Here is a 24,555-nt window from a genome sequence, read left to right on the forward strand (position 1 = left end):
TTTACAATGTTGAAATAAAATTTTGGCAGCTCCTTTAACTCTGGAATAGAGTCAGTGTTATCAATATTCATGTGAAAGATAAGGAAATCTTTTCCAAACTTATTAAAATAAAAAAGTGGAATAATTTTCCAATTTTTTAAATCTCCATTAATTAACCTTTTGATCCACCCAATTTTGATAGATTCTATATATTTATCTATGTTAATCATTTTTAAACCCCCATCTAGTTCACAAAAACTTAGTACTTTGGTTTAACCTTTTCTCTTTTGCTTTTCCATAAAAAATTATAAATAATTTTTTTAAATTTAACAATATATTCTTTTTCAATATGTGAAACAGACGCTAAAAAGGTAATGTTTGGTATGATCAATGATTTGATAACTGTTATTTTACCAATCATTGTTAAATGTCTTTTCTCCCAATTTTTTATGATCTTTTCAGACTTTTCTATTTGTTTTTCTGCATTTAGTTTTTGGCATTCATTTTTGTTACAACCGAAAAAAATTCCTAAACATTTCACTGGTTTGTTTGTAAAGTTGATATTTTCATATTTTTCTTTGCAATGTTTTTGTTTTCCTAACCAAATTCCTTCTGTTTTTGATCTGTTTAATTTAAGCCCTGACAAAGTGCCAAAAATTTCAATCATGTTTAATACTTTTGAAATGTCTTGTTTTGTTTTTAAAAATAGTGTGGTGTCATCTGCAAGTTGACTGATTTTTAAAGAATGTGTTTTCCATCTATTTTGATTTCAAATCCTTTAATATTATTGTCTTGTCTTATTCTACATGCTAATATCTCGACAGCAATAACGAAAATTAAAGCACTGCACGGACATCTTTGTCTAATCCCTCGAAAAATGTTGAGGGGTTCAGATATCCATCCATTATTGATCACTGAGCTTTTAATATCTGTATACATAGTTTTTATCCATTTGAGCATAGAATCTTGAAAGCCAAATTTTTTTAATGCTGAGAACATGAAATCCCATTCTAAAGAGTCGAATGCTTTTGAAAAGTCTAAAAATAATAATGCTCCTTCTATATTAAATTTTTCTGCATAATCAATTATATCCTGGATCTGTCTAATATTATAACCTATATATCTATTTTTAACATACCCATTTTGATCTTCATGGATAATTTTTGGTAAGACATTTTTAATGCGCTGAGCTAATGAATATGCTATTAATTTTGTATCAATATTTAATAAAGTAATTGGTCTATAGTTATCTAAACTCAGTGGATCATTTTTTTTTATGGATAAGAGAGATAACTCCTAATTTCTGATAAGTTGTTAACTCCCCTTTTTTATATGAAAAATTAAATGTGGATACAATGAATTCTTTTAATTCTTCCCAAAATGTTCTATAAAATTCTACGCTTAAACCATCAATTCCAGGCGCTTTGTTCAATTTCATCTTAAATAGTGAATCTGTACATTCATCTATAGTTAATTTTCCTTCCATAATATCACTCTCTTGTGTTGTTAATTTATGATCAATATTTGTATCATTAATATAATCATTTATAGATTTTATATCTGGATTTGTACTTTTATAAATATCTTTATAGAATTCTGTCTCTAATTGTAAAATTTTGGATGAGTCAGTTTGTATCACTCCTTCTTTATCTCTTAGTGCAGTTATAGTTTTTCTTGTTTGTCTAGCTTTTTCTAAGCCTAAAAAGAATTTAGTATTTTTTTCCCCTTCTTCTACCCATTGAATTCGTGACCTGATTTGAGCTCCTTTTGTTTTTATTTCATATTTGGATGAAACTTAGCATGATTGTTACTTAGATTATCCTGCACAAAGTGTGTGCTTCGATTTTTGATCCATCAAAAAACATGGCCACTGTTACTTAAAATAGAACATATGCAGTTTTTGGCTTATATCTTGAAAATGAAAGCATTTAGAGCAAATCTGAGATGGGTAAAAATATTCATTAGGTCAATATCTATCAGCCCTGAAATTTTCAGATGAATCAAACAACCCATTGTTGGGTTTCTGCCACTTAATTGGTAATTTTAAGGAAATTTTGCAGTTTTTGGTCATTATCTTGAATATCATTATAGATACAGATAAACTGTTTATAGCAAAAATGTTAAGCAAAGTAAGATCTACAAATAAGTAAATTTGACCAAAATTGTCAATTGACCTCTTAAGGAGTTATTGCCCTTTAAAGACTTTTTTCAAAATTTGTTCACCATGTAGACTTACTTTAAAAAATCTTCTCCTTTGAAACTGCTGTATCAATTTCAGCCAAACTTAGGCTAAATGAGTGTCAGAGTTTCAGAGTATCTAATATAAATTTTATATTTCATTTCCTTGTATGTCAAGAAACATAGCTCCTATGGCTAAAATAGAACATAGGAGAAAATGATTTTTTTTGCTTTTGAAGAAAATAGGACGATTCAAAGAACATTTAAATAAATTGAAAAGCCAAAATAATCATTGATGAGAGATTAAACCAAAAAAATTCAGGTGAGCGATTCAGGCTCTTGAGAGCCTCTTGTTTTTATCATTGTTTGTAAAAGTTGAGACCATGTCACCGTAGAACAAAATAAATGGCATCGAAAAACTGTTTAATTGAGAGAGAAAAACATTTGCCAAAAAAAATAATATTGAAAAAGTGATCTTTATGAAAAAATAAATATGGTTAGTTTTGCTAGGTGAGCAGTTCAGGCTGCCTCGACATTCTTGTATAAAAAGCCATACTTCAATATTTATCCTTAGATACATTTCATACTACCTCATACAGTCATTTAGGATTAGTTTAAATATGTCTTATTAAGTCAGCTATTGAAAAATGGGAATGTACTATGAAAGGTTTAATTAAATGTGTGTGATGTATTTCATATTTCTGAAAAGGAAATATTATGGTAACTTTATATCTATCTATCTATAATGAAAGGTGTTTAGATGTGAAAACTTTATCATAAAGTGTTTGGATGTGAAATCTTTATAATGAAAGGTGTTTAGATGTGAAAACTTTATCATAAAGTGTTTGGATGTGAAATCTTTATAATGACAGGTGTTTCGATGTGAAAACTTTTTAATGAAAGGTGTTTAGATGTGAAAAATTTATAATGAAAGGTATTTAGATGTGAAATCTTTATAATGAAAGGTGTTTGGATGTGAAAACTTTATATTGAAAGGTGTTTAGATGTGAAAACTTTATATTGAAAGGTGTTTGAATGTGAAAACTTTGTAATGAAATGTGTTTGGATGTGAAATCTTTACAAGTTGCATAGTTTGCATCAATGGAAGCACATTCATTAAGTGAAATTATCGTTTATATTACTGTTTAAACATAACAATTTTTAGTGTTAATCAATTTTGAAATATTTAGATGAAATGTAAAATTTTAATTTTCTATTTTTCTAAATGAACTTTGTCAATTTTATGAAATGTAACATTTTAATTTTCTATTTTTCTCAATGAGCTCTTGTCTATTTTTCAGTTAGTAAATTTTTTTTCATAAATTCTTGCTTGAAATTTTAACTTTGGCAAACAAAAACATTAGAAATACAACTTTAGCATGTTTATATACTTTAAATTTGAATTTGAATTTGACCTACCGAATTAGACTATTTACCGGATTTGTAATCACATAAGCAACACGACGGGTGCCGCATGTGGAGCAGGATCTGCTTACCCTTCCGGAGCACCTGAGATCACCCCTAGTTTTTGGTGGGGTTCGTGTTGTTTATTCTTTAGTTTTCTATGTTGTGTCATGTGTACTATTGTTTTTCTGTTTGTCTTTTTCATTTTTAGCCATGGCGTTGTCAGTTTGTTTTAGATTTACGAGTTTGACTGTCCCTTTGGTGTCTTTCGTCCCTCTTTTAATGATCACCCATTTAAAGGAAGTTGATATGTTATTAAGTTCTGTCTTAGTTTTTATCAAGATAGTGTTTTATCAGGAAGAGTGAAGTATTCAATTCATTCCAAGATGTAGGTTAACCTACAAAACCCAGTACTTTATTATATTAGAAAAAATATTTCAACAGTTTGTTTTAATTTAGTTTATATGAATTATTCATTTTACATAAGGAATGTCATAAATACTTGGAAATAATACAGACATTTACAACATATAATTCTTCATTTGTTATTTAGAAAGCATGTGGACAGATGTTATGCCAAGCCTAAGTTTATAACAAACATTATGATTTCTGTATATATAGCATCTAATTTTCTGGTTTGTCAGGTCAAACTGTTCATATAAAGTTGTTCACCATGAAGTGGCAGCCATATATGGATATGATATGGCTCAACTCACTAGAAAATATCATCACAGTCTTACTGATTGTGTTCTATTAAGAATTGTGACATTCTGATTTTAGTGTGAATTCCCTTGGTAGTTGATGCATAAATACCAGCTGACACTCACCTCGTCAACACACCAGATCCCACTGCTTTTGAGGTACACACAATCCCCTCAGCTTTAATTTCAACTGGCCCAAACAGCTGTGAGAGCTTTGACAATCACTGGGCCTCATTGGTTGTCCATTAACTATTTTGGAAAATTTTGTCTAAAACTGAAATGTACTCTAACCAAAGTTTGTATGTGTCATCTTTATGATGTCAGTTATAAAGCTTTAGATTTTTGTTCAGGTTGACCAACCTGGTGACCTCTATGTCTAAGAAAAGTATGCAGGGCTGAATCTGTCAATAAGTAATTAACCAAATAAATAATATTTTTATGCAGTTTTTGCTGTCATGGTTATCAGGTGAAATATAGCAGCAAGGGTAGAGGGTAAATTGCAAAAACAGGATAACCAAAGGTAGCAATACACAGTTAGAAGTTTAGTTTCGCATTATGGCCCCTGTGGATTTTTCAAATAGGAAAGTTATTGTGTAATAAAATTCATTTTTAGACAGATTAGTGCTAATTTAGCCTTCAAAGATGGTTTATAAGAGCATTAAGATTATTTTTTACATGTTTTATGGGCTGTTTTCTGTTTGACAATTCGTATTTTCATAGCTAGACCGGCCATCGGTCCAGAAATTAATGTACTGTTTACAAACACTCTTTTTCTACACGAAGTTTTTGACGCAATTTTACAAACAAATGAGATGAAAGACATATGATTTTCATTGAATTTGCTGAATGATATATGTACACAATTTCAGAAAAGGTATTACTTCAAACGATTGAAATTGTACTTTTAGCCAAATTTTGGGGAAATATGTGACATCTTTCCCCCCCCCCCCCCCCCTTTTTGCAATATTTTATAACAAATAAATGCAGATTGTTGCCATGGATACACCAAAATGAAATTATATTTTACCATTTTATATACTGGATATAAAATCTATGGAAGATTCTGATTACATACATATGCCCATATATGATAAAAACAGTAAGCTTGATATTGCAAGAAAGCAATGAAAAGGGGATGGTAAAATTCATAAGGGCAAATTTTAGTATTTTTTCCTAACTGTTTATTGCTACCTTATGGCATACTTACCAAGCTCAGAGTTGTATAATTTAAGACTTTTCATGCCACAAATCTATTGATATTTTGATTCTAAATAAACTTCTGAGTAAATTAAGTGTTTAAGAATGACAATATATGTCAATTTTATTGTTTACAGTCCTTAGCAACCAAAATTAGACATTTTTGACTCAAGGCTTATATTTATACTCTATCAGCTTAAATCTTGCTTCTGATGGATTAGGCTGCATGTAGTAGCCTAAGAATTGAACGCGTTGGTTTTTTAACTTGCGAATATATCAAATTATTGTTTTTATCAAGATTTCATGTTACATTTTGGTATATATTAAATGTATAGTTAAATCAGATGTAAGAAATTGATTCCCTATCACCAAGTTTTTTAATCAAGTCTTTGGTATGCAATAAGCATAAAGATTAACATTTTTATGCTTGAAATTGCGAAATTTTGTACAATGTTGCATCATCAGAGATCTTATTAAGATATTCAACATTAACAAACTGACAAAAGAGGTACAGTTTTTAAGATTTGGCTAAAAATTGAGGTAGAGACAAGATTTTACACATTGACTTGGCACCTTTCTTTAAAATCAGTTTTTGTCGCGTTTCAGTGTCAACTGCTAACCTTCATAAAATATTCATTACTCAACCAATTTTCAAAAATAAAAGGCCATTTTACTTGTATTAGCTAGCAAAACTCAGATAATAAGTTAAAAAGGAGAATTTGAAAAAAATATTTACTATTAAGGTAGCAATACACAGTTAGAAGTTTAGATTCGCATTATGGCCCCTGTGGATTTTTCAAATAGGAAAGTTATTGTGTAATAAAATTCATTTTTAGACAGATTAGTGCTAATTTAGCCTTCAAAGATGGTTTATAAGAGCATTAAGATTATTTTTTACATGTTTTATGGGCTGTTTTCTGTTTGACAATTCGTATTTTCATAGCTAGACCGGCCATCGGTCCAGAAATTAATGTACTGTTTACAAACACTCTTTTTCTACACGAAGTTTTTGACGCAATTTTACAAACAAATGAGATGAAAGACATATGATTTCATTGAATTTGCTGAATGATATATGTACACAGTTTCAGAAAAGCTATTACTTGAAACGATTGAAATTGTACTTTTAGCCAAATTTTGGGGAAATATGTGACATCTTTCCCCCCCCTTTTTGCAATATTTTATAACAAATAAATGCAGATTGTTGCCATGGATTCACCAAAATGAAATTATATTTTACCATTTTATATACTGGATATAAAATCTATGGAAGATTCTGATTACATACATATGCCCATATATGATAAAAACAGTAAGCTTGATATTGCAAGAAAGCAATGAAAAGTGGATGGTAAAATTCATAAGGGCAAATTTTAGTATTTTTTCCTAACTGTTTATTGCTACCAAATCTTTCTACAAATGAACTTGATATCCAATAGCATATTTAGCAAAGGTTTGGTTTGTTTTTTTCCCCTCGTTTTGTTAGGGAGTTGGCTAATTATATTATTTTGTCCGATTAAACTGTATAAACAGAATGACGCTTCTTTGTTGTGGTTTTCCAGTGTCAATTGTAAAGGGCGATTAAATAAAGTTATCGCGAGGAAACCAGAATTTCCTTAACTAGTTTTAAGCTTCTTATTTTTGAACAGACCCTGTGTTTCAGGTCAGAACCAAAGGAGACTTCAAACTTTTTTCTGCTTGATAACTCACCAAGGATAGCAACTTAAACAGTGATATTGTCTGCTTTTAATTTATGGAGAATAAAGGCTTTTTCCCCTGGAGAAGAATCCCAATTTGAAAAAAAAATGGCTTAAAATTATTCCAAAAAGACCTTTTTTTCCCAAACAGTGCAGTCTGAATAGTAATTGTGCACCAATACAAACTGAAAAACACACATTTACACATTTTTATGTTTAAAATGGCTATTTGTGCAGATCTGAGGGTCTTTTTATGTATCATCACTTTCAAAAAGGGGTACTATTTCAAAGCAGGGTTTGACTCTTGAAAGGGGGTCTGTAAATTGAAGTCTCCGCCATTTTCATGGTTTATTCTAAATTTCCCAATTTGATGAAAAATCCGCATATTTTCCCAATAAAAAGGGGTAGAGGTAGTTTTGAAAAAAGCCAACAATAATAAATCACTATTTTTTTGGTGATAAAATTATGTTCTATTATCTGTCAACTTTTTCTTATAAGGCTAGACCAAATTTTAATTGTTGTCACAATTACTGTTCTGAATTTGTTTTCTGTTTATAGATTTAAGACTATTGAACAGGGGTATATAGTTATCAAAGGTACCAGGATTATAATTTAGTAAACCAGACGAGTGTTTTGTCTACATAAGACTCATCAGTGACGCTCATATCAAAATATTTATAAAGCAAAACAAGTTAAAAGTTGAAGAGCATTGAGGATCTAAAATTCCGAATGGTTGTGCCAAATGTGACTATTGAACAGGGGTATACTACTTTTGCCTTTTTTGCCTCTTGTAATATACAACAATTGTTAAAACAGTGCATTCAAACTGAAAGGTCTATCAGGGTCTATATGGCAAGTTTGAATTGCACAACACTTGCAAAATGATGCTTTCATATACTGTGGATTCATTATTATTCGTTGGATACCAATTTTCGTGGTTTTCGTGGGTACAGTTGAACCACAAATTAAAATGATCAACGAATTACACATTTTCTTTAGGATATGTATGAAGCAATTACTAAAACCATGAAATCAAATACCCACGAAAATGCAAGTTTTCCTCAATCCACGAAAATTGATACCCACGAAAATAAATGAATCCACAGTAGTGCAATTGTACGGCCTACTATGATATGCGGATCAAGTTTGATTTTACCGTAGCTAAAACCACCAGATTTCAGCCTCATGAATTGTCTAAAATTGGAAACAAAATCAATTTCGGGATAACAAAAATCTACCAAAAAATTTAGTTTTTTTTTTAATAGAGATAATCATTGACAAGCCGCAGGAAAATCATAAAAACAGAGACTGAAAAGTTTGCATGAGTGGGGATTGCAATAGAAATATGATCAAATGTGCAAATCATATGATTTAGTTTTTAACTTATTTCATGACTGTATAAACGATTACGACAATAACAGATTACAACCATTATCAAATGATTTTAAGAAACAAAGTATGAAAGCTTTTATGTTTTGTTAAATTATCTCACAAATTAGGAACTGGTTTATAGTAGTACACGTATAATTATTGGTTTGAGAAGAAATGAAACATTTGACACAAATGGGGAACTTTTACCCGAATATGGCATACTTTCAGATAAATTGAATAGAAAAATAACTTTTAACTACTATCCAATTACTCCAAGGCTGGGTATCTTTGTTTCCATGCAATATCCTGATTTGATAAGACAATCTCATGTGTTTATAAAGAAACATAAAAATGTGAAGTTGAAGGTGGCCTATAATTAGGGCCCCGCCGAAAAGGCGGGTCGCCCTATAGTGATCAGTCTGTCCGTCCGTCCGTCCGTCCGTCCGTCTGTCCGTCTGTCCGTCCGTCTGTCCGTCCGTCTGTCCGTCCGTCTGTCCGTCCGTCCGTAACACTTTCGTGTCCGCTCCATATCTAGAGAACCATAATGATTTCATACTTTATACTTTACATGTATATTAACCACCACCAGAGGGTGTGTCATGATGTATGTACAACTTCCTAGGTCAAAGGTCAAGGTCAAAAACTTTGGTTTCAGTTGACAACCCTGTGTTCTTTGGTGAAGATCGTGTCCGCTCCATATCTAGATAACCGTTATGATTTTATACTTAATACTTAACATGATTATTAACCAACACCCAAGGGTGTGTCATGATGTATGTACAACTTCCTAGGTCAAAGGTCAACGTCAAAAAAACTTTGGTTTCAGTTGACAACCCTGTGTTCTGTTGTGAAGATTGTGTCCGCTCTATATCTTGAGAACCATTATGATTTCAAATATTATACTTGACATCCATTTTAACCAACACCAGAGGGTGTGTCATGATGTATGTACCACTTCCTAGGTCAAAGGTCTGTCTGTCTGTTGGTCTGTCCATCGCTAACAAATTTGATCCACACTATATTTTGAGAGGACAGCTGTTATTATTTCATACTTTATACCTGACAAACATTTTCAACTTAACATATATATTAAATGTGTCATAATGTATGCATCCTAGGTCAAAGGTCAGTCCGTTGGTCTGTCCATCCGTTCGTTGTTCTTAACAAATTGTGTCCGCTTTACCTCTCGAGAACCGTTAATATTTCATACTTTATACTTGGTGGGTCATAATATATTGAAGGCATAATTCTAAAAATATGTGACAAATATCAATTGGGCAGCATCTTTAAACATTGTTCAAACATCAATCCATATATCCAGAAGTCACCTTAGAGTAGTCAACAATGAGTTCACATCATGCAGTCATATCACTATTATACTATGAAAGTAAGTTGAGAATATTTATCAGTTTTAACTTAAAATCTTAGATTAAAATCACATGTGAGACTATGTAATAACTTCAAATAATGCTTCATATCAGATTATCCATACAACTTATTTACCCCACATTATTGACAGCGGGGCCCAAAGAGATGGCTCCCATCTCAATGAAATCTAGTTGCTTCAATTAATGCCATTTAAACTCCGGCAGAACGTTGTCTCATTGGACCTTTACCTTAACTAGTAACTGAGTCCACTTAATCCGTCAATCTGTATGAAAGACCTTCGATAGAGTAATTTCGTGAAGATTGTCCTGGCTTGCATCGTAAAACGTAACTTTATATTTGGTCTGGAGCTTGATAACGTTTAATTCCAATGTCAAATTTTACATCAGCAATGAATTTGCAATTTAACAAAACTTACTGTACAAGGAAAAGATTCATAGAAGCCAAATGATTCTACAATGAACGGAGATCTTTCTTTGTTTTTTTCCCTTTGATCTCGACTTGATAATATTCCGAGTACGGTCAGCTAAACAATTTAGTAGTTCATCTATCATTGGTAATGCAACTGTCTTTTTGCGTTTAAAATAACCTGACGATAATCAATGCACAGTTTGTGAGTCCGTCTTTTTCTCAACAAATAATTAGTTACACAGTTTTGGTAAATAATACGGTCTCATTATTCTATTATTAAGAAGTTGACGTCAGTGCGAAGGAATTTCATCTTGTTTTTGCAATTTAAATTCTAATGTATCTCGCTCTAAATAGCTGTCCAAATATTAACATCGCCTTTTTATAATGCATCATTATATGAATTAGGGACGACATCAATAGTTCAATGAAGGATAAAGAACTTAATTCACATAGTTTTTTTCACTGACCCCCACCCCTTTTTTTTTCCTAACTTAATTTGGATATATGTAAAAATCAATAAACAAAACTTGCATCAGTTTAACCCCTTCTTGAAATTGCTCATCTGTCAAATGTATTTGCATGATTCCTTTGTACTTCATATATACTAAAGATATGACTTGTTTAATTTTCGGTCGTATTGATGACAGTATTGATTTTATGATGAATCTTGTATGAAGCATAACGACATTTGATTTTTTAAACATCCTGATTTAGGAACTGTCACTTCCGTTTTCAATGACAAGGAAGTAAATCAACAAGTTTGAAGCAAGTATAACAATTATTTATGATCTATTAAGTATGACCAAGGAGACAAATCGTTGTTATTCACGTGAATTATTTGAAGCATTCGATGATAACGACGAGGGAACTTTTGTAAAAATACTGGAAAGTGGTGTAAGTACCAATTCATGCCTCTATGATAGTGAACAAGGAAACGTTTGCATATTATCAAACGCAGTAAGGAAAGGATCAACAAAGTTCGTAGATATATTATTGAAATATGGTGCTGACCCAAACTACGAAGACGAAGATGGAGAAACCCCACTGTTTGAAGCCCTTTTTTCCGATTGCGATAATTCAATTCAAGAGCGTCTTTACAAATATGGGGCCAACAAGAACCATAGAAATAAAGCTGGAAATACTCCGTTCATTCAGTTGATGATCAGATGTGCTGATGACCATACTTATAACTTTCAGTCTACAACATTGTTCTATCTTTTAGAAGGTGGAATTGATTTTCAGCTGAGAAGCAGCAGAGATCAGAAACTTATTCATTTCCTTGCTTTAATTCATAGGTGCCATATATCAAAAACAGACATTTCAAAGAGGCATATTTGTATTCGATACTTAGAAATCCTTATTAAAAATGGATTGTCTGTTCATTCAAAGGACGGTTCTTGTTTAACTCCTCTACATTATGCAGCCATGGCGTGCTGTGAAGGCGCTGTAGACTATCTTATTGGTCATGGAGCTAAAATAAATGCACAAACTATTTCTGGTCAACAACCGATTCATTTTCTTGGTCAAAATGCAGATCGTTCCGGTTTTCAGAAATGTTTGAGACTTCTTCTTGACTCTGGTTCCTCCATTCAAAATGTTGATAACCAGGGACGAAATATCCTTCACTACTTGACAACAACAAACAAAGTAAGTAAGTTAGCAATAGAAACAGTGATAAATGAAGGGATGAGCCCCGATATAAAGGACAATTGTGGTTTAACACCATTACATCTTTGTGTCATTCCGTCAATATTTGTTCATCCAGATGAATTGGAAGATGACGAAGAAGACAAAACAGACATTTCCAATATTCTTACATGTTTGGTGCATTATGGTGCTAGTGTAAATGCAGTAGATAAAAATGGATTAACACCACTTCATTATTCCCTGAGATATGAATTAAAACAAGAAATTATTAGCACATTACTTAAACTTGGGGCTGATATCAATTTGCGGACTATGACTGGTGAAACGGCATTACATAGAGCTACCTTATATCCTAATCTTCTACTAGAAGTGTTAAATAGTGGTAAAACATTTGAAATAAATGCCACAGACAATTTTGGGTCAACATCACTGCATTGGGCTATCTATTATTTTGAAGAAGATTGTATCTTTCAACTTTTAAAAGCTGGAGCCGATGCGAATATTTGTGATTTCGAAGGGAGATCGCCCGTACACTATGCAGTTATTTCCAAACGAACTTCACTGTTCAATGCGCTGGGTATAATCTACTGTAGAGAAACCGATCCACTACCATGCAAGATAGATCCGTCAGAAGAAACTGATCTTAATGTATTCATAGAAGCTCGTATGCAAGTAGATGGGACTAATTTGGACGAAAAAGTTCCTAAACAAATCAATGTTTTGGAACAGGCACACAATAGCCTGAGTGGTGATTGCAAATTGTCATCTGATGAATCACCAAGTGACTTCTCTGAGCAAAATATTACATATTCTAGGTCAAATACCATTGATTTGTCAGAAGAAATGTACACAGATTTGTTTTCTGGTTTAGATGAAGAATGCATTGGTGAGGACCACATGTTCTGCGATTGTCCACTACTGCAAACAGTCTTTAATCACGATAAAATGGTTAATACTGTTAAATGGACATTTCATTGTGAGAAGCACAGACAGTCGTTGGCTAATTATATGGAACTCATCCTTAATACAAATAATATGGGTCTATATATAGACACAACCGAGAACAGCTTAGTAGCAGAGAACATCAAAAAGCTTCTTGAAAAACTAACATTCGGTGTCAAACAGAGAAATTCTCTATTCGAATGCGAGCTTCAGCTTGCGGGAAGCTGGAAAGAAGGAACAAAAATAGTATCTCCCGATGAATTTGATTTTAAATGGATTTTAACGAAATTCAGTACGGCTTTTGAGGTGATTGAATCTGATGAGGAGAATCTACGAAGTTATGTTAAGTTCCATTTAAAAGAGCAATATAGAGATTCGCCGTTTAGTGAGTTCCTAGATGAACACTTTTTCCTAGACGGACGAAAAGTTATACGAGCACTTTATACTTTAATCAATGACGTTTTGTTCGAGATGCTTCCACACGCACAGTTGTATCCGGTAAAATATTTGAATACAGAAAAAGACTCCATTGACACTTTATCATTCAGATGGGTTGGTTGCACGTATAAAAACATGCTTATAGACATTGATATTGTGCCTACGCTTACTCCGCCTAACTGGATTCCTACATACATGAACAATACAAAGAAACTATTACAGAGCCTTCAACTGGGAAATGATAATACTTATTCAGTAGTTCTAAAGACTCCGGATTCCAGATTTGTTAAAAACTGGAATACTTTATTCCGACTTTCTTTGTCTGACGTCGAAGTGGCAATATTCAAAGCGATTCCAGCATCATCACTGAAAGGTTATATACTAGTGAAATCATTGACCAACACGTTGTATTTTCCACAAATATATGTAACTGATGAAGACTGTTATCTGAAGAGATTCATTACTACTTATATTATGAAAACATGTTTCTTGCATGAACTTGAAAAGGACTTTACCAATATCTCCCAAAACCAAGAATGTCCGGATCATTTAGCTAAAATATGGGCGTTGAAGATAGTCAGAAGTGTCGAGAAAGCTATAGACAGTGGTCATTTAGAACCATACTTTTTTTCTGGAGTTAATCTTTTTGTAAATAATAGCTTAACACTGTTCAATAACAAACTTTTTTACACATGTGAAATTGAATGTATTCAACACTTGCTTCGGATAGGGATTGAGACATTATGCATTCGCCATGGGGATGTTGATTTTATACAACCTTTTCTCAACGACATCTATAGCAAGAAAACAAATGCTATTTAAAACCCAGTGTTTCTTTCGGAATTAACTGGTAAGCGCGTACGTACTATTTCCAATCGAATTTTATTGCAACAAACTGAATTGCTTGTCTGAAACAAAATATATATTATGTCAAAATGATTTTTTTTAATTTGCCTAAGATAGTTACATGTGACATATCGACAATTTTAATTCGTTACTTAACCTTTCCTTGGAAGCTTCCTCGAGATATTCACCCTGGAAGGATAATTAAAAGATATTCTTGAATTTTTTAAGCATACTCTTTGTTAAAATAAACCCATGCATAATGTTTTGTTGTGATTATACCATGTAATTGATTATACAAAAAAGCAAGGTAAAGTTTGGCCAATTATTAACTACAAACAGAAAATGGGGCAAACCCTTCTCAATTGTTCTGTGGACATTATAAAACTTTCCAAACCGTTAATCAAGCTATCAATATCGCATCTATAATGATATGCTGAAAGTCTGTCATTGGAGATTTCACCACAGGTTACACATAAACTCAACATTGTCAATGAACCATAAAGATAAGATCAAGATAAAAAAAAACTGACATGATAACATGTAAACATTACAATAATTTCATATATATTAATATTAACATATTTCTTATAGTATTTCAGAAAATCATCTATTTATGCTTTAATTGGTTGACCATTGAACAAAAGAGGAGCGAAAGAAATCAAAGAGACAGTCCAACTTATAGATGGAAAATAAACTGACAACGCCGTGGTTAAAAAAAATGAAAGACAAACAGACAAATAATAGTACATAAGACGCAACATAGAAAACTGAAGACTAAGAAACACGAACCCCACCAAAATCCGGGGGTGATCTCAGGTGCTCCTGAAGGGTAAGCAGATCCTGCTCCACATGTGTCACCCGTCGTGTTACTTGTGTTATTAAAATCCGGTAAATAGTCTTATTCGGTAGATCACATTCGTGAATAGGGAAGGGTATTGTAGTTACGACATAAAGAGCATATCGATATCATCTGTGAAACGGTTATTCCATAACGGTCAACCAACTCGTGATGGCGTCTGTAAGAAGGGATGACTTCGCCATTTTGGAAATCTTGGTTTAATAGCTTCCTTGTAAGCAGCAATCCTTTATCAAGGAAATCATGATAGGAAATACATGCCTGGGAATATCGGTTTTAAGCTTTATATTCATGGACGTATGCAGGCGGTGCTGGAAATTTGCTACATAGAAATGGCAAGTTCACAATTGGGAAGCTGAAATCATCTCTTTTGTCATAAAGACAAAGTTTGGTTTTCAACAGACCCTCATTTTCAATTTCTAGATGTAAGTCAAGGTATGAGGCAGACTTAACTGTATCTAAAGTATTCTTTACCTCTAGTCCGTTCAACATAGTCACCAATTTTTTATTTAATGAGAGAACATCATCTATATAGCAGAACGTAAATTTAAAGGATATGGCTAACTTCTTATCTTTCTTCTCAAAAAGTTCCTGTACAAAGTCAGCCTTATAATAATAAAAATAACCAAGTCGACAAGAAGAAGGACACAATTAGTTCCCATTGGAAATCCGAGTCTGTTGAAAAACACGTCCTCTTAACGGAACAAATATGTTGTCTGTCAAATAACGAAGCATCTTGATGTCAGTTTCAGAGAATGTTTTGTTTGAATCGGAGTTATTCTTTACAAAGAAGGATTTATCCCTCCCCAAGCAAGATACTTGTATTTACGTTCGTCATTTTTTTTTTTTATGAAACAAAGCAATACCAACTCCTTCAATTTGTCTTTTAGTTTGGAATGAGGAAAACTTGTGTAAAGTGTAAAAAAGTCAAATAATTTTGAAAAATACTATTGCAAGATGAGAAAGTCTTAGATTGTATGTACTCTAAAAGATGTTTGTTTTTTTAGCTCACCTGGCCCGAAGGGTAAAGTGAGATTTTCTCATCACTTTGCGTCCGTCGTCCGTTGTCGTCGTCGTCGTCTGTTAACTTTTACAAAAATCTTCTCCTCTGAAACTACTGGGTCAAATTTAACCAAACTTGGCCACAATCATCATTTGGGTATCTAGTTTAAAAAATGTGTGTGGTTACCCGGCCAACCAACCAAGATGGCCACCATGGCTGAAAATAGAACATAGAGGTAAAATGTAGATTTTGGCTTATATCTCTGAAACCAAAGCATTTAGAGCAAATCTGACGTGGGGTAAAATTGTTTATCAGATAAAGATCTATCTGCCCTGAAATTTTCAGATGAAGCAGAGAACATGTTGTTGGTTTGGTGCCACGTAACTTGTAATTTTAAGAAAATTTTGAAGTTTTTGGTTATTATTTTGAATATTATTATAGATTGAGATAAACTATAAACATAATAATGTTTAGCAAAGTATGATCTACAAATAAGTTAACCTGATAAAAATGGTCAGTTGACCCCACCAATTTTTTGTAATCTTCTACAAAAATCTTCTCCTCTGAAACTACTGGGCCAAATTTTATCATCAAACTTAGCCACAATCATTATTAGGGTGTCTAGTTTAATAAATGTGTGCAGTGACCCGGCCAACCAACCAAGATGGTCGCTGCAACTAAATTGGTAATTTCAAGAAAATGTTGAAGTTTTTGGTTATTATTTTGAATATTATTATAGATAAAGATAACCTGTAAACGTAATAATGTTCAGCAAAGTATGATCTACAAATAAGTTACCATGACCAAAATGGTCAGTTGACCCCTTACTGAGTTATTGCCCTTTATAGTCATTTTTTACCAATTTTTTGTAATCTTCTGCAAAAATCTTTTCCCCTGAAACTACTGGGCCAAATTTGATCAAACGTAGCCACAATCAGTATTGGGGTGTCTAGTTTAATAAATGTGTGCAGTGACCCGGCCATGGCAACCAACCAAGATGGTCGCCATGGCTAAAAATAGAACATAGGGGTAAAATATAGATGTTGGCTTATAACTTTGAAACCAAAGCATTTAAAGCAAATCTGACAAATAGTTAAATTGTTTATCAAGTTAATATCTATCTGCCCTGAAATTTTCAGATGAATTGGGCCGGACAACAGGAGTCGATTTCACAAAAAAACTTACGACTAAGATTAATCTTAAGTATTCTGAATTGTTCATGACTTACGATCAATCTGAGTCGTAAGTTTTTTTGTGAATTTGACTCTTGAAATTGTTGGGTTGCTGTCCCCCAATTGGTAATTTTTAAAGAAATTTTGCCATTTTAGGTTATTTTCTTGAATACCATTATAGATAGAGATGAACTGTAAACAGCAATAATGTTTAGCAAAGAAAGATCTACAATTAAGTCAAATGACCAAAATGGACAGTTGACACCTTAAAGAGTTATTGCCCTTTATAGTCAATTTTTAACAATTTTCATTAATTTGGTAATTTTTTGTAAATTTATACAAAATATTTTCCCTGTAACGAAAGGGCCAAGTTTATTATAAACAGAAAAAAATTGTAAGTAGCAAAAATTTCAGAAAATAAAGATCTACAAACACATCAACATCACCAAAACACACTTGTCATGAATCCATCTGTGTAATTTGTTTAATGTCGTTAATATGCACATAGACCAAGGTGAGCGACACAGGGTCTTAAGAGCCTCTAGTTTAGTATCTACATCTGATTCCCGCCACATCTAGAATAGGCAGTTTCACAATAACTTTAAGTTATAACGCCCTGATTTGATTGCTGATAAAATAGATGTTAATAATTTAGAAAGATATTGCTTAGAGCACTTGGAAGAACCAGAAATATACCGTTGTTTGTAAGGACACTGATGTAGTTTAGGTATCAATGATATGGGGGTCAAGGTCAGATGAACCATACTAGATAGACATATATACACCTTACAACTTATCATTATATTCACCAAATACAGCTGATCCGTTGCATATAGTACCTCAGAAACCGAAATAACCACGAAAATTGGACGTTGATTACTTTGTATATAGATGCCTCATGATATGAAGTTTCATTCTTTCATGTGTCGGTTGTCCTTGTCCTCATTTTCATGGCTCAATGACTACTTGAAAAAAAAGTTTTGTTTTTTTGTTATGTTACTTATCTCTTATTATGAGTAATAGGATAACTATGCCAATCAGACAGTTTTTATCTAACCTCAATCTGATTGTATGGTCAGTTTTCATGTCAAGTTCATATATCATATACTATAAACAATAGGTCTTCTATATTTGGTATGGAATGTTTGTAAAGTGTACATTTTCAACTTGCAGGAGTCGTCTGACCTTGTCCTTATTTTCATGGTACATTGTTTGAAGTTACGTTTTTGTGTTTTGAACTTTTTCCCTGATAATAAATGGAATAAGTAAACTATATTTGATGTAGGGGAATATTTTACGATGTACATGTCGTTGGCAGGTTTTATTTTACCTTGACTTCATGTTCACGGTCCATTGTTCAGTGTTAAGTAGTTTGTGTTTTGGTCTGTTTTCTTGAGCAATAACCAGTACGTCAACTATTTTTGTTATATGGAATGAGTGGAAGGTGTATATGTCTGTCTGGCAGATATCATCTAACCATGACCTTATTTTCATGGTTCTATGATTAGTGTTAAGATTTCAGGGTTAGATTTGTTTCTTAGATACTATAAGCAATAGGTCAACTATATTTAATCCAAAGGTTGATCGTAAGGTGTACATATCTGTCTGGCATGGTTCATCTTGCCTTGACCTCATTTTCATGGTTTATTGGTCAATGTTTAGTTTTCCTGTTTAAGTCTTTCCGAGGAACGATAAGCAAAAAGGTCAACTATATTTGGTGTATTGAATGATTGTAAGATGTAAATGTATTTCTTGGTTTATCTGACCTTGACCTTATTTCCTTGGATCACATCAAGTTAATGTGATAGTTGTAGTAAAGCTTTATATTTAGGACTATCAACATAAAATCAATGGTCAGTAAAGAAGGAATAAGAATAAGAATTTTATTAGTTTAAAATTCCAAAAAATAGGATTGTTACTAAATAAACAAACCAATACAAAATAAAAACAAAACAAAACAAACAAACAGACAGGCATATTAATGACAAAACAATAGTCATTAAACAATACAAACATGTGGCATTGAAGAAAAACTAGAGGCTCTCAAGGGTCTGTATCGCTCACCTGATTCTACTTGGGTTTTTGAAATCATATAAAATAATATAAAATTTGGCTAAAAGTATCAACACAACCTCATAAGGAAAGGAACATACAGGCTATGTTCGATTTCATTCAAAAGTCCCCCCACTAGCGGCCATCTTGGATGATGGATCGGCTACAAAGTAACAACACTTGGTCGGCACCTCATAAGAAACATTCATGCCATGTTTGGTTTCATTCCATTCAGTGGTTCTCTAAAAGAAGTGATTTGTTTGCATTTCCCATAGGGTTCTATGTTAAACTAAGTCCCCCGCTGGCGGCCATCTTGGATAATGGATCGGCTACAAAGTAACAACACTTGGTCAGCAACTCATAAGGAACATTCATGCCATTTTTGGTTTCATTCCATTCAGTGGTTCTCTAAAAGAAGACATTTGTATATATTTCCCATAGGGTCCTATTTTAAACTAAGTCCCACGCTGGCAGCCATCTTGGATGATGTATTGGCTACAAAGTAACAACACTTGATCAGCACCTCATAAGGAACATTAATGCCATGTTTTGTTTCATTCCATTCAGTGATTCTCTAAAAGAAGTCACAAGTCATGTCTTCTTTGACTATTAATGAAGTTAAAATACTAAATCCCTGTGATGTGTTTTAGTCGATTTTAGTCTCTGATGCATGATTTTTTACTATTAATTGGTTTTGGTTTTTAACTAGCTGTCAGTAACTGCGAGTACTCTCAAATCGTATTTTCTTGTTAATTCTACCTGTTGATACTGTTTATAATGCTTTTTTGTTATTTTTTATTTATATGGATCTTGTCTGTACACCAGCTTTGATTATTTGTAATATCTTCAATTTTTCACTTATTCTTACAACATTTGTATAAACTTCAAGATTATAAAAAAACGGTTTTCTTCTAAAGTGAACATTGATTGGTTAAATATTTCTCAGTGTGTTTGAATTTGTTTGTTAGCTTTTTGGTCATGAATGTTTGTCTCTAACATTTAATTAACTGTGCATTTGTATTCAGATATCGCAGATCAAATTTATTCGTTCATTGTGTAATCATACGTTTTTTGATTGAGTTAAGTCTGCCAATTGATATTTTATCGTATGTTTTTCTATGTTGTGATGTTATGCTATTGTTTCAGAAAAAGGGAGAAGGTTTGGATCCATTAAAACGTTTAATCCCGCTGCAAATGTTTGCACCTGTCCTAAGTCAGGAATCTGATGTACAGTAGTTGTCGTTTGTTTATGTAATATATACGTGTTTCTCGTTTCTCGTTTTGTTTATATAGATTAGACCTTCCCGTTTGAATGGTTTTACACTAGTAATTTTGGGGCCCTTTATAGCTTGTTGTTCGGTGTGAGCCAAGGCTCCGTGTTGAAGGCCGTACTTTAACCTATAATGGTTTACTTTTTAAGTTGTTATTTGGATGGAGAGTTGTCTCATTGGCACTCACACCACATCTTCCTATATCTATTTGTATGCATTTCCCATAGGGTCCTATGTTAAAATAAGTCCCCTGCTGGCGACCATTTTGGATGATGGATAGGCTACAAAGTAACAACACTTGGTCAGCACCTCATAAGGAACATTCATGGTATGTTTGGTTTCATTCCTTTCAGTGATTCAATAGAAGAAGTCATTTGTATGCATTTCCAATAAGGTCCTATGTTAAACTAAGTCCCCCTATGGCGACCATCTAGGAAGTTGGATTGACGACGAAGTAACAACACTTGGTCGGCATCTCATTAGGAACATTCATGCTATGTTTAGTTTCAATCCATTCAGTGGTTCTCTAGAAGTCATTTGTATGCATTTCCAAAAGGGTCCTATGTTAAACTAAGTCCCCCGATGGCGGCCATCTTGGGTGATAGATCGGTTACAAAGTAACAACACCAGGTCAGCACCTCATAAGGAACAATTTTGCTTTGTTTGGTTTCATTCCATGGCGGCCATCTTGGATGATGGATCGGCAACAAAGTAACAAAACTTGGTAAGCACCTCATAAGGAACATTCATGCCATGTTTAGTTTCATTCCATTCAGTGGTTCTCTAAAAGAAGTCATTTGTATGCATTTCCCATAGGGTCCTGTTAAACTAAGCCCCCTGCTGGCGGCCATCTTGGATGATGGATCGGCTACAAAGTAACAACACTTGGTCAGCACCTCATAAGAAACATTCATGCCATGTTTGGTTTCATTCCATTCAGTGGTTCTCTAAAAGAAGTCATTTGTATGCATTTCCCATAGGGTCCTATGTTAAACTAAGTCCCCCGCTGGAGGCCATCTTGGATGATGGATCTGCTACAAAGTAACAACACTTGGTCAGCACCTCATAAGAAACATTCATGCCATGTTTGGTTTCATTCCATTCAGTGGTTCTCTAAAAGAAGTCATTTGTATGCATTTCCCATAGGGTCCTATGTTAAACTGAGTCCCCGGCTGGAGGCCATCTTGGATGATGGATCTGCTACAAAGTAACAACACTTGGTCAGCACCTCATAAGAAACATTCATGCCATGTTTGGTTTCATTCCATTCAGTGGTTCTCTATAAGGAGTCATTTGTATGCATTTCCCATAGGGTCCTATGTTAAACTAAGTCCCTCGCTGGCGGCCATCTTGGATGATGGATCGACTACAAAGTAACAACACTTGGTCAGCACCTCATAAGGAACATTTATGCCATGTTTGGTTTCATTCCATTCAGTGGTTCTCTAGAAGAAGTTCAAAATGTAAAATGTTAACAACGACGACGACGGACGACTACGGACGCCAAGTGGTGAGAAAAGGTCACTTGGCCCTTCGGGCAAGGTGAGCTAAAAAGTTAACGACGACAACGACGACGGACGACGGACGCCAAGTGGTGAGAAAAGCTCACTTGGCCCTATGGGCCAGGTGAGCTAAAATAAGAAGATGAGACATAACAGTGTGTGCACTCTTATTTTATCACAAGTATCACATACACTTAAAGTTATCAATGAACACTGGAGCTGGCATGTCAGTTAACTGCTAGTAGTCTTGTTATTTATGTATTATTGTCATTTTGTTTATTTTCTTTGGTTACATCTTCTGACATCAGACTCGGACTTCTCTTGAACTGAATTTTAATGTGCGTATTGTAATGCGTTTACTTTTCTACATTGGTTAGAGGTATAGGGGAGGGTTGAGATCTCACAAACATGTTTAACCCCGCCGCATTTTTGTGCCTGTCCCAAGTCAGGAGAATCTGGCCTTTTTTAGTCTTGTATTATTTTAATTTTAGTTTCTTGTGTACAATTTGGAAATTAGTATGGCGTTCATTATCACTGAACTAGTATATATTTGTTTAGGGGCCAGCTGAAGGACGCCTCCGGGCGCGGGGAATTTCTCCCTACATTGAAGACCTGTCGGTGACCTTCTGCTGTTGTTTTTTTATTTGGTTGGGTTGTTGTCTCTTTGACACATTCCCCATTTCCATTCTCAATTTTTAAAATATTGTTAACCTATTACTTATAGCATCTGAGACATGGACCTATTTACAGCAACATAAAGTTGATCATAGAACCACACAAATGAGTAAAAAGTCGGGTGACCCCTACAAGATGGACATGTTCACCCTACATGCATCTAATTCACCAAATTCAGCTGGCCATTTGCTTATTGTATCTGGGAAACAGAATAACTTTGAAAGTTTAATGTTTATCACTTTTCCACAAAATGTTACCACGGTCAGATGAACCCTGGCATACATGTGCATTCCTGTATACCTTACTTATTATTAATTACCAAATATACATGTTTTATTACTTACTTTAACTGAAGAAAAAAAATGTCACTTACAGCTTAAATAATAAAGCAAACAAACAAGAGTTTAAATGACTTGCTTGCAAAGTTTGTTTGGTTGTTTGCTCTGACATTGTAATTAAGATTGAAACTTAAATTCAATAGGTAGGTGGAGTATAACAATCTGTTTATTATATATAAAGGTTTGATTGGTCAATGAATACTAAAACTGTTTCCAATATAATATCCATTGTCCAATTAACTCTTCTTCTTTTTTTATATATAAACTAGTGTTGTCAACGGTTAACTGGTTAACCGGTTAATCGGTCGAATGACCGAATACCGAATACCAAAAACGCTTACCGGTTAACCGGACTTTTTTGGCAATTTCGATAAATTTGATATAAATTTGTGTTGAAAATCAAATCATTGAAAAGTTAATTTTTATTTTAAAATTGTCGTCGAGGTTATAAGTTTGACAGATCAATTGTCCAGTATATTGATTGCTATTGTTAATCCTTTATCAATTAATTAGAGTTCTGGGTAGGATCTTTGAAAAACATAATAATTAGTAAACACTTTTTTCTTAACAGTAACTTTAAATCAGTAATGAGATTTAATTTTACTAATTACTTCATTACTTCGTTTTCGATCTTATTTTGTGTAAACCTAAATTTAAATGTGCAACCTCCGTATAGTGCAAGGGTTAGTCTTACTTTAAATTCACAAATTGTGAAATACAAACCAATGTGAGTGTACTCAATGTATATGTGAAAGTAAGAGTAACATGCTTAAAGAAAAACTCGGCGAAGAAACAGGTCTTACAGCATGTAAAATGACCTAAAGTTGTTAATTTCTGTGTCATTTTGGTCTCTTTGAAGAATTGTCTCATTGGCAATCATACCACATTTTTTTTTTTAATTTTTAAAAAACATTTCAAATTGAAACACACTCCATTATTTTCGAAGAATAATCGGTTTCAGACATATGACACATTCAATTCTACGAGATTAAGATTGTTTTTTTTTTATTTTTTAATCTGAAGTTAGTACAAACGCTATAGTTGGATACGGTGTTTTTGATTATTAAAAGTCAAACTTCGCCAGGAATCCTCACAGTCAAGCCTTATAATGCTAAAGAAAAGATCAATTCTATAAGCGTATTTATGACTTGGATGAAAGGTTGTCAAATTGACACTCATACCACATCTTACATCTATGTGTAGGGTTCTATTGATAAGGCTTTTAAACACCAGCTTAAATTACCGGTTAACCGGTTAATCGGTCGAACAATTATACGAGTAACCGGTTAGGCAAAAGTGTACGATTTGACAACACTAATATAAACAGACTGTTACTCTACCTATCAAGCAAGTAATACATTTAAACTTTGATTTGCATGCTTTATTATTATAACTGTAAAAACAATTAATCATGTATGACAAACACTTCAGAACATTAAAATTCTACACAAGATATGAGAAATGAGGATCTCATGCCTTTTGAAATGTA

At 33.2% G+C, this 24,555-nt stretch overlaps 1 protein-coding gene across 1 annotated transcript; it reads left to right on the forward strand.

Moving 5' to 3' along the window:
- Window positions 1-11,093: 11,093 nt before the first annotated feature.
- Window positions 11,094-14,263, forward strand: LOC134692424 (uncharacterized). The gene has a single exon (XM_063552879.1). The coding sequence runs from the start codon at window positions 11,123-11,125 to the stop codon at window positions 14,171-14,173; it is 3,051 nt and encodes a 1,016-aa protein (XP_063408949.1). The 5' UTR covers window positions 11,094-11,122; the 3' UTR covers window positions 14,174-14,263.
- Window positions 14,264-24,555: the final 10,292 nt, after the last annotated feature.

The sequence above is a fragment of the Mytilus trossulus genome, chromosome 1, assembly GCF_036588685.1.
Source record: "Mytilus trossulus isolate FHL-02 chromosome 1, PNRI_Mtr1.1.1.hap1, whole genome shotgun sequence".
In the NCBI taxonomy this organism is placed as follows: Eukaryota; Metazoa; Mollusca; class Bivalvia; order Mytilida; family Mytilidae; genus Mytilus; species Mytilus trossulus.